This window comes from Conger conger, chromosome 2, assembly GCF_963514075.1.
Source record: "Conger conger chromosome 2, fConCon1.1, whole genome shotgun sequence".
In the NCBI taxonomy this organism is placed as follows: domain Eukaryota; kingdom Metazoa; phylum Chordata; class Actinopteri; order Anguilliformes; family Congridae; genus Conger; species Conger conger.
The window spans coordinates 84,504,164-84,516,522 of NC_083761.1; the positions used below are offsets into that span (position 1 = coordinate 84,504,164).

General features: G+C 40.8%; 1 gene segment (V, D, J or C); it reads left to right on the forward strand.

Annotated features, from left to right (window-relative positions):
* The first annotated feature begins 878 nt into the window (after window positions 1-878).
* LOC133113913 (Ig gamma chain C region-like) lies at window positions 879-10,136 on the forward strand. The segment is given in 7 exon segments: window positions 879-919; window positions 1,426-1,505; window positions 4,107-4,160; window positions 5,420-5,473; window positions 7,349-7,666; window positions 8,224-8,523; window positions 9,590-10,136. Coding segments are annotated over 7 exon segments (1,215 nt in total).
* Window positions 10,137-12,359: the final 2,223 nt, after the last annotated feature.

Sequence of the window (12,359 nt, forward strand, 5' to 3'; positions counted from 1 at the left end):
ACAAATATTCTAAAACACAATAAATCACATGCAAGTCCAGAATCTTCATAAAATAACAACTTGCCAGACACGCCTTCATGAACAATAACAAATTAACAAATTAGCGTAGATAACAGCAAGTTAAGGATCTTTTTTTCCTAAAGTGCGTTTTATTGTGAGACATGCGTTTCGTTTGGAGCAGCATACCGATAGTCTGATTTTCGCTTTGGTTTGGGATTTAATTTACTTTTGGACTGTTTGGTTTTATTGCTAAATGTTGGGACTGATGGGCACCGAAATCTGGGGGGTATTTGATGGTTCACTGTTTTATGTTGTTGAAAGAGTGTCGGGATTTCCATCCGTCTGTTTATTGCGAGCCAAGGCAAACGCTTTCATTCATTCACTGAACGTGCGCTGTGCTGTAAATACATGGAAACCTTATTGCGTAGCCAAGTAGCCTAATTACTCACTAATGTAATTTTCCAACGAAGAACTGAGATATCGAATATGCTGACATATCAAAATATGCTAGAGCTTTGGACTATATGATAATAGTTTTTTTATGTACATTTTATTGCATTAAAGGCCATTGCATCCCTTTCATTTTTTTTTGATTTATCGGCATATTATATTGGTTGCTTTAGTCTAAAAAAAAATAGAATTATCCTATATAGAAAATATGCCATTCCAAATGCGAGGAAATTAACTGGGAATTATGTTGGCAGATTGATAATTGTAATTGCAATACATAGGCTGCTCCAAAGTGTTGTGAACATGCAATTAAGACAGGAGATGTTTCTTCTTCCAAGCACAAACTAATTATTTTAAAAAGCGATGCTTTATCGCGGTTTTTGTATGAAACATTAGCCAAACATTAGCCGTGACAGCTATGAGTACTTCGACTATTGGGGGAAATGCACGAAAGTCACAGTTACCTCAGGTAAGTTAAACTTTTTATCAATGAGAAGCGATCCAATATGGTGCAACTGCCATTTTGAAAATCCACATACAGTTACATCTCAATCCACATCTCTGGACAATTGCTTTAGATTGGGGGGAAAAAATGGCATGACATTAAAAACATGACTGCTCGTTTATGTATTTTAACTTTGTCGGCATATTCAGATTCGATTCATCGGCATGCTTTTATCTTCAAAAATAAATTACAGAAAAAATCCAAAATTACAGAAGATGAAAAACAACATTCGGTGACTATACAAAGCAAAACACGGGTCCCTGGCTACATGGCAAAACAGAGGCAGATCTAAGATATGCATAGCCCATCTAATAAACACCGAACTTGGTAGCTAGACTATTAGGCTGCCGATGGCCATTTCGACTCTCTTGCAATTACCCTATAGCGCAGGAGATGTTTCCATAACCAAGCAAAACTTAATTATTTAAAAAAGACTTTAAACGATCGTTTGCCACGGTTTTTGTATGAAGCATTAGCCAGACTGCTAACCGTGACACCGGTGGCTCCTACGACTACCGGGGGAAAGGCACACAAGTCACAGTTACCTCAGGTAAGTTAACCTCTTTTTGCAAATCAGAAGGAATCGAATAACGTAACAATACAACTGTCGTTTTTTAATGAAGACCTGAAATCAGTGAATTGTCAGTATAGCCGATGTAAGTAAATCCACATGTGTGGAAAATTGTTTCGTGCTGGGTTACTTGTGTTGGGTTACTTTTCAGATGTAGGCTATTCAATCGACGGGTAAGCGCAAACCAACCCTCATTATATAAATAATTTAGTTGTTGCCATTACATCGAACACAATGCTACGTTTGTGTTCGATGTAATTGCCAGAAAGCGAGTTGTGAACTACTACTTCGACTACTGTGGCAAAGGGACGATGGTGATTGTGAGTTCAGGTAAATAGTTTAAATCCCGCTCCACTTTAATTTGCACTCGATTTCCAAATTTACTTCAGTTTCTGAAATGTTAAGCGAAAAGGATGCATTTTCAGTTGTGCGGCATTGCAACCTCCAACAAAGGGACGGGAGGCGGTTGTGATGACTCCCATTTCAGAAAAGAAAATGTTTTTTTTAAGCATAGGCATTTTTCTATGGGATATTCGTTTGTTTGAGTTGTGTATCCTAGTCTTCCTCTCTATTTTGTTAAGTTTTGCGGCATGCTTATTCGCCTTGAAAGCAACAGAAATAAGGTATATACTTGTCTTGGTATTCAGTGAAAAAATAACTAATTACAGCGAATTATGAAGGAATCTTAACTGAACTTAAAATGATGCCGCCAGCAGGATTTGTAAATTCGAGGGAACTAAAGTCATCCAAATCAGATCTGAGTTAGGTTACGTTCGTCTGGCAGCTCTTCAAATGTATAATTCCTTTATATACTTTAATTAACATTCAGAAGTGGACCGTCTCCGGTGGAAGACACACTATTTCGTTAAGCAAGATTTACTTATGGATTAAAGTGCTTAAAGTATGCGGACACATGCTGCCTCCAGCTGAGACTAAGCAGATGTTAGACATGTTTTTGCACTTAGTAACTGTTGAATTGTATCATTGCGACGGTGCTTTCGATTATTGGGGGAAAGGGACCGCCGTCACCGTGTCATCTGGTAAGATTAAAGCTATACATGTATCTATAATGCACCGATTGACTGGTCCGCGTTATATTTTTGAGATAAAGAGAACACTTTTCTGGCTGCACTTATTTGGGCGGAATCATTGCTTCTGTTCAGCACTTATGTTTGTTAACTATCAGGCATTGTGTAATAGGCTATATATTCAATATAAATACTTGTAACCTGCTACCTTAATTTTATTCGGTAGATGTGGTGCTATTATTTTTTTCAGCGATTTTGTCCTTGCATCGTGCAACAACTGATCACATTACTAACGCGTATTTGTGGGTAATAACAGTGTTGTGAGACGAAAGCTCTGTACGTTTACGTCGACTAAAGAAAGGTCTAGGCAGATTTCTCAAAATGTATTGCCGGTGTATGTCAGTTTGGTCTAAGTATTATTTTGACATAGGGCTACCTACAGGCTTATTTTATTGTACGTTAGTAAAGTATCTGCATACTTAAATGACATTCATTCGATTTCTTCAATATTTCAGAATTTTAAAATGTGTAATCTGTCTTATAGTTTTAAAATGAAAGCTGTTAGGCTATTTTGTAATTTGAAAAGGGAGGGGTGGTGGCGAAAGTATTATAATTTCTTTCGCCCTTTACAAAATATCACTGTCTACTCGAAACTTTGTTTGTAAGCAAATTTGTAAATGTTGCAACTTGGTATAGAAAGAGACTGGGTTCTGATGAATGTAAAATGTCACTGTTTCTGACGTGAGACAGGCAAAATCGTTCTCATATTAAAACATGTTTAATAACAGATGTTATGGACAGAGTGCGGAATCGTTAAGGATCAAGTCTTTGAATATAGCCTCGACAGAATGACACAATTATGCGTACAGTACAGTAGGCCTGTGTCGGCTTTGGATATGTGAAGGCTGGTGTTCGGGTGTTCACGTTTAGTTTAAATTGCATTTCATCATTACGACAATGCATTCGATTGCGGGGGGAAAACGAACCACCACGGCCGATCTTCGTGAAGTTATTTTTAGGACGAAGCAGTGAAGCGCGTAGAAGCTATCGTTATCTAGTAACCTGATTTCTTGAGAGTTACTCTCTTATAATCTCAGTTCCAACACACATGCGTGGAATTTATATTGTCTCAGTACTGCAAATTTATGTATGACGGTCAATCGGACTACATGTACGCCAAAAAAGAAAAAGAAAAAGAAATACACAAATCAAACTGTTATGAATGTACTTTAAACAGAAATGAAGTAGGCTAACATGTCTTAAGACCATGAACAAAAAAAGAATGTGTCTCTGTTCAGTATATGACAGAGAAATGGGGGATTCTCTGTATTCAACGTTTTTTTTTAGTAGCCTAATAACACATATCAATGTGTCTAAATAAATATCTAAAACATCAGTTGAATATCCTGTTTTGCCTTAACTAAAAAAGAAAAGAAAAAATAAACAATATCGGTCTGTAATGTAAATGCCCAATAGGCGGTTTGCTTTTTATGCGCTTAAATTTCTTCTTCTTCTTCTTCTTCTTCTTCTTCTTCTTTTCCTTCTCCTTCAGGTGTTAAAGAAGCTCCAACTGCCGTTGTGACAGCAAAACTCGAGCCGCCTAAACGTAGGTGACCTTTTCTCAGACATTTGTTTTCTTTATTTCCTTTATTTCCGGTGTTGTTGGATTTCACTGTTGCTTGAGAACTGAAATTGTTTATTGCTTATTTTCACTGAAATTGTTGTATTTTCTCCGAAGCAAAAATCTTGTAGGTAAAATAACGTTTTAGTGGACAAATTGGTGGTACAGGCGGCACGGATGGTGCAGTGGGTAGCACTGCCGCCTCACAGCAAGGAGGTCCTGGGTTCGAATCCCCGTCGGCCGGGGCCTCTCTGTGCGGAGTTTGCATGTTCTCCCCGTGTCTGCGTGGGTTTCCTCCGGGTACTCCGGTTTCCTCCCACAGTCCAAAGACATGCAGGTTAGGCTGATTGGAGAGTCTAAATTGCCCATAGGTATGAGTGAATGGTATGAGTGAATGGTATGAGTGAATGGTGTGTGTGCCCTGCGATGGACTGGCGACCTGTCCTGGGTGTATTCCTGTCTTTCACCTAATGTATGCTGGGATAGGCTCCTGCGACCCTGTTCAGGATAAGCGGGTTAAGATAATGGATGGATGGATAGTCAATAAGGTCAGAACATATGGATTCCAATACTTTAATAAGCTGCGTAAAATGTGTGTGTGTGTGTGTGTGTGTGTGTGTGTGTGTGTGTGTGTGTGTGTGTGTGCGCGCGCGCATGCAAGTATGGTTCTGTGGGTATGCCTTATATATAAATAAGTATCATACAGGGATAAAGTGTGCCCTTCCCACAGAAATGTACGCTGTTGTCTGCTTCCATGGTGATGTAATCCAGACAAGAATTCAACAAAAATATGTATCATATGTTAATTGTACAGATTGGGTTGGGGGTAAAACATACTACTACTACTACTACTACTACTAATAATAATAATAATAATATATTAGTGCTGCTCAAAAGAAACTCATGTGAACTCAATGTGAAGTGTTAGCGGAACCCAACCCAGTCATTGTACTGGCCATGGCCTTATAATGGATTCTGAAGTTTCGGCAACATGGATTTGATTACGGTTTAACTTTCACAACATCGTGCCCGTATGTTAACCTTGTGGTCGGACTACTACTGCAGGTGCCCACCAAAGAAAAGGACTATTAAAGTCGCTCAGAAAATGAATGCAAAAAAAGATAAATCGATGAAAAAATAAACAATATCGGTCTGTAATGTAAATGCCCAATAGGCGGTTTGCTTTTTATGCGCTTAAATTTCTTCTTCTTCTTCTTCTTCTTCTTCTTTTCCTTCTCCTTCAGGTGTTAAAGAAGCTCCAACTGCCGTTGTGACAGCAAAACTCGAGCCGCCTAAACGTAGGTGACCTTTTCTCAGACATTTGTTTTCTTTATTTCCTTTATTTCCGGTGTTGTTGGATTTCACTGTTGCTTGAGAACTGAAATTGTTTATTGCTTATTTTCACTGAAATTGTTGTATTTTCTCCGAAGCAAAAATCTTGTAGGTAAAATAACGTTTTAGTGGACAAATTGGTGGTACAGGCGGCACGGATGGTGCAGTGGGTAGCACTGCCGCCTCACAGCAAGGAGGTCCTGGGTTCGAATCCCCGTCGGCCGGGGCCTCTCTGTGCGGAGTTTGCATGTTCTCCCCGTGTCTGCGTGGGTTTCCTCCGGGTACTCCGGTTTCCTCCCACAGTCCAAAGACATGCAGGTTAGGCTGATTGGAGAGTCTAAATTGCCCATAGGTATGAGTGAATGGTATGAGTGAATGGTATGAGTGAATGGTGTGTGTGCCCTGCGATGGACTGGCGACCTGTCCTGGGTGTATTCCTGTCTTTCACCTAATGTATGCTGGGATAGGCTCCTGCGACCCTGTTCAGGATAAGCGGGTTAAGATAATGGATGGATGGATAGTCAATAAGGTCAGAACATATGGATTCCAATACTTTAATAAGCTGCGTAAAATGTGTGTGTGTGTGTGTGTGTGTGTGTGTGTGTGTGTGTGTGTGTGTGCGCGCGCGCATGCAAGTATGGTTCTGTGGGTATGCCTTATATATAAATAAGTATCATACAGGGATAAAGTGTGCCCTTCCCACAGAAATGTACGCTGTTGTCTGCTTCCATGGTGATGTAATCCAGACAAGAATTCAACAAAAATATGTATCATATGTTAATTGTACAGATTGGGTTGGGGGTAAAACATACTACTACTACTACTACTACTACTAATAATAATAATAATAATATATTAGTGCTGCTCAAAAGAAACTCATGTGAACTCAATGTGAAGTGTTAGCGGAACCCAACCCAGTCATTGTACTGGCCATGGCCTTATAATGGATTCTGAAGTTTCGGCAACATGGATTTGATTACGGTTTAACTTTCACAACATCGTGCCCGTATGTTAACCTTGTGGTCGGACTACTACTGCAGGTGCCCACCAAAGAAAAGGACTATTAAAGTCGCTCAGAAAATGAATGCAAAAAAAGATAAATCGATGAGCACACTGAAATATGCTCCTGTCCATTGCACATATATACACACCGAAGCCCGTTCGTTGCTTGCCTTCTCTGTAGCTGCACTCAGCAGTCCGTTACATTACTCACAGCTGTACTCTGTCTGCTTCTAACTCTCAATAACAGATGTGAGGAATTCTTACTGTATTTTTGGATTTAGCATTTAAACCGCTTTAAGTGAGTTATTGAAAGTTAAAGATACGGGCCTGGATGTGTGGATACTGTTTCCCCCCCACCCCTTGTTCAGCACAAGTAGTGCGCTACTGTGCTTCAGAAGGAAAGAAAATGTGTCATATCTAGGTCGAAAAAAAGGACACAAAAGTACTTAGGTAACTTACGAAATGGTGTGATTATCTTCACTGACTCAACTGTAGGGCCCCACCGGTCCGGTTTTTATGCACTAAAATGTTAAGGATCCGTTCTGCCCAAACCACATTTCGTTGAGTCCCATTTGGACAGAATTTGACATAACATTTTAAAGCGCGCATGCACGCTGTGTTGATTTCGCACTGAGCATTTTTGAGTGTGAATCTACCAATGGGTCCCACGTCGGGCAATGCAGCCAAACCACACGTGCCATCATAACTGAGACGTATCGAGTTTCCTTTCCGTACAAGCGTTACGGTTTTTTTGCTTCCACATTTATATGCTTGTGCTTGTGTCCGTGTTTCGGCGGTGTCTGCACACATCTATACACGTGCTTGTGTTTGTTTTTCAGTCGTAATCAAGTCCGCCGCTCTTTATCTAATGATCCCGACTGAGGACCAGCTAAAGCACAACAAGACCGCTTCCTTTGCCTGCTTTGCCAGCGAATTTTTTCCCAAGGAACTCACTTTTACATGGAGCAAGAATGGCAAGGTGTTGACTGGTGACATCACAACCCTGCCCGTGGTGGAAATTAGCGGAAACTACAGCGTCTCCAGCTTTCTGCATCTTTCTGAAAATCAGTGGAAATCTGGAGACAACGTCTCCTGTGCAATTAAACACCCAGGCGGAGACTTCGTAAGGACGGCCATTTACAAAAATCCCTCTAGCGGTACGTTTAAAGTGTCTATCTACATATCTGTCTGTCTATCTCTGTCTATCTATCAATCTATCTACCTGCCTGTCTACCTGACTGTGCCTCTGTCTATCAATCCGTCTATCTTTCAATCTGACTAATCGTCTGTCTCTCTTACTATCTATGTCTCTGTTTGTCTATCAATCTGTATGTCTGAATATCCATCTGTCTGTCTGTCTATCTCTGTCTATCTATCAATCTATCCATCTGTCTGTCTACCTGACTATCCGCCTGTCTGTCTATCTATCTGTCTGTCTATTGCACTGGGTTTTTCCTCTATTTGCAGTGTTCCTTTTACATAAAATTAACCCCAAAGTACACACGTCACTCTGGATAAGCGTGTAGCGGCTATGATGGCTTCACATGGCTGCACAATGGCCCTTGGCCTTTTGGCAACTGCTTTCATTCCTTATGGTACTGCATGTCATTCTCACATTCCCACTGCTCTCTCTGTGTGCAGATCAGTAGTTTTGCCAAACTCAAGACAGGTGGTGACAAATTGCCTTCTCACATTTTGTATACCTGCTCCACAGATTGTGGAGGAATTCCCGTTCAGGTGACAATCCCCGAACCATCCACCACGGAGCTGTTCCTGCATGGCCGGGTGGAGCTGAAATGCCAAATCACCGGGGAATTGGGAGTCGTCAGCGATGTTGAGTGGCGAAATGGAGATGGCACGGTCCTCGTGTCCGACAGCAAAGTTGTGGGAAATTCCCGAATCGTAACGCTCCTGGCCAAGAAAGACGACTGGGCCAATGGAACAAAGTACACATGCATAGTGATGCACGATTGTTCCGGACCTCCAATTTCCACGCCCTACAGTCGAGATATCGGTAAGTTCCTCCTCCGGGCTCCAACTTGATCAAAAGAAGAAAAAAAAACATATATATATATATTATGATCACGTTTTATCTAGTTTATTTGTCTGTTGTGTTTCTGGCTTTCATAACATGACCCCCCCCCCCCATTGTTTCGATACCCTAGTCTTTTGATTCTGTCCACAAATCAGTGATGGTACCCCACATTGTAGCTCATTGTAGTATTGTAGTTTCATCAAGTATTTTAAGCCTGTAAGGAATAAGGTCAGAAATATGTGATTAGGATGTTCTGAACTGAACATTCTAATGCCGATGCAGGATTCACTACTGGCACGTTTAGTTCTAGGGTTCTAGAAAACAGAGTTGAAACATTACAAAAAACCTACTCTTCATTACATTACGTTAAAGGCATCTGGCAGACGCTCTTATCCAGTGACGTACAACAAAGTGCAAAGTGCATACCCATAACCGGGGACAAGTGCACTGAAAGACCGTTAGAGGGCAGCACAGTTTTAATTGCTAAGAATCAGTTTCAAGTGCTAATAAAGATAAGGACTTGGGCCTTGTAGATTAATCTGATAATGGATTATATCTTTATACGACACAACGCAAAAGAATAATACACATTTATGTAGGAAATGGTGACGGTGAAAGGGTTTCTTTGATGCCCCAAAGTAAAATATAGGTTTATGATTTCACAAAACACAGGGGAATATACACAGTAATTAATTGCACCGTAACTGAATTCAGTGCAATGCAAACACACTTGCAGTTAACAATAACAACAACAACAACAATAATAATAATAATAATAATAATAATAATAATAATTTGTTATTTAGCTGACGCTTTTATCCAAAGCGACTTATAGTTGATTAGACTAAGCAGGAGACAAATTCCCCCCTGGAGCAAAGTGGGGTTAAGGGCCTTGCTCACAATAATCAGACATGTGAAACTTTCCCTTGTACGGAGACAGGTGTTGTTGATTCTTTGCCTCAGGCTTTGATCTTGTGCGCCCTTCACAGCAGTGCTGTAAGCACTGAGTTTAACCAAAGTCATAACCAGCATCGCATATTTTCAGGACGTGAGATGCAGCGCCCCACCGTGTTTATAATGATCCCAACCGAAAGGGCTAGCACCAGAAAAGTGACCCTGGTCTGCTACGCTAAAGGATTCTACCCCAAGGAGGTGCTATTCTCTTGGTTTGCCGACGACGTGTCCATGGATAGACCAAAGTTCCAGACCAGCAAGGCGGTTGAAATGGATAGTCTATACTCTGCGTACAGCCAGCTGTCTGTCAGCATTGAGGACTGGGAGAAGGGCACCGTGTACGGCTGTGCGGTACACCATGAGTCTGTGTCCAACAACGAAAACAGAGCAGTAGTCAGGACCATTGACAGCATCTCCCAGAAGGCCTCCACCGTTAGCTTTGATATGTGTCGTTCTGGCAACAGCCCGGCTTGACAACGCACGCTCCCGTTCCTGTACCTGTCCTTCCTTTGTGCCTGGTTCAGTCTGACTGCAGTGTCTGTCTGTCTGTCTGAGTGTGCCTCTCTATCTTTAAAGTTTTTAAAAATGCAGAAACAAAATGACAATAAAAATAAATGAATAAAAAAGAGGCATGTCTGTGCAGTCTGTGTGGTTTACATGTTCTAATCTGGGGTGGGCGGTCAAGGTAATGCAAACATCCCGCCATAGCCCTCAGAGCCGAGACAAGGGCTCACTCCGTGAAGATACTGCTAGAATCTAGCTTTTACATTGCAGGGTAAAACGTGAAAGACATGCAGCACTCTTAAACATTATTATGATTTGTTTAACACTTGGGTCTGATTCATGAGGTGATGTGGTGAGAGGTGAGGCTCATGCCACCTGTTTTAGCCCACAGAGAGGAAAAGGCTAGGAGCTGGTTCTCAGCATTAGCAGTTGTAAGCCCAGCCTTGTCTACCATACTGCAATTCACAGGATGGTGAATTGGTACTTTAGATAAAGCCTTGCATGTTCTATGTTGCACATTATGAAATGCTACCATTTATTTATATAAGAAAAGCTATCATAAAAATGATGCACAGAATGAGAAAGAAAAACAACAAATTGTTGCTTTAGGAAAAATAACATTTAGGTCAGCTTAACAAAAGGAGTTTAAACTAATTAGAGACAAATGGTTATGAGTGAGAGGCACATTTTAGATGGGAAAGATATGAAATTATAATACATATTAAAGAATATAATATTAAATATATTAAAGAACATTATACCTGCCACACAGCTCCCCTCCTCCGTGAGTCAGTTCATCCACAGTCAGTTGTGTCCTTGGGGTTCTCTGCCATTCCGCCTATAACACAGAGAAAAGGGGCTGGAAAGGTAGCCGGGACATGCTTTTACCGTGCTGTTCGCTCAACAAACCGCTGTGTCCCCGTTCATGTGTCTCTTGGTCTGCGTCCTCTATCGACTCTGTGTCTAAGTCTTTCGTAAGAGCAGTGCAGGTTCTACCATCTCTCTGGTTCGCCAAACGGGTTCTTCAGAAGCCAGGTGATGGAAACCAAAAAGAATAAAATAACAATAACAAAAAAAAAGAGCAAAAGAGAGCTCTGGTTGTCATAAATACTCCACGCGAGAGACTAAAGGAGAAGGTCTGCCAGGAGTACGTGTGAACGTCCAGCAAGGAAGACGCCAGGAAAGCCATCGTTAAAAGCTCCAAAAGCTCTGTCCTCGTAAAGAAGGAGGTTCCCTTACTGCAACAAAAAGACCCAAACTGCCGATGCGAAAGCGATTCGATGAAACTCTTTGGGGTTCAATCGATACACCGTTTGTCATGAGCTGAGGAACTTTTCAACACTCAAGCAAGATAGCAATTCAATCTCTTCAGAGGCCCATTCTACAACGGTTGATAAATCACACACTTATCAGTCAACCATACAAGTAGTTAATTATTAGTATTTCCTCTTTAAGAGCTTGCAGAGGAAGATTAATCACTTGCCATCCAGAGTGATGTAGCGAAGCCACTGAATGTCAGAACACTAATTTTTAGTTATTATTCACCACCAACGCGTATTTTGAAGCTTGGTTTGACATTAAAAATAATGTATTTTGCCCAGATGAAACTTCTCTCAGTGAGATGGACTGTCTGAGAGAACTAATTTCTTACGACATGACCAAAACGAAAAGCCCTAGGCCTGACGCAACCCAGATCAAAACCTTAAAAAGAATGGGAAAATATGTTAACGGAAGACTGACTGGTGTTTAATACTTCACGCAGACACATTTCATGGTACAGGGTCCACTGAATTCTGATGCCGACTTCCAACCAAAAGTATTATTTCGCTAACAAAAAGCTAACACTGCTGGCCATATACAGCATTGCTCTTGGTTCCACAACAAGTCCCAGGCGAGTCAAAGCTACCGTTAAAGCTACCGTTAAAACAAACACTCAAATAACTTTTGGAATTACGAGTGGAAACACCAACGATAACAACAATAAAGATATTTACAGTGATATACAACTGTACGAAGTAGCTAACGGGTAATAGCCATTGACAACGCGTGCGCGTGGTAACAATACAGCAGTGCGCAAGATGCAGCAGTGCGCAAGATGCTTTTTTAATTTACACCATTTTTTTAAACTCATTTGATGAAAAGCATTTTTTTTAAAAACAAATGTCCAAATGTCGTAGTTTATTTTAAAGGATTTAGAAAAACGATTAATTTTATTGTATTTATTTATCTGGAAGTCTGAGACTGCGCCATATCATAAAACTGAGGAATAATTATAAAGGCAACAAACATTACATCATGGATTACTACTTGGATTATGTGGGCCACTGTGGGTGACAGTATTTTAGCTGGAGAACCGT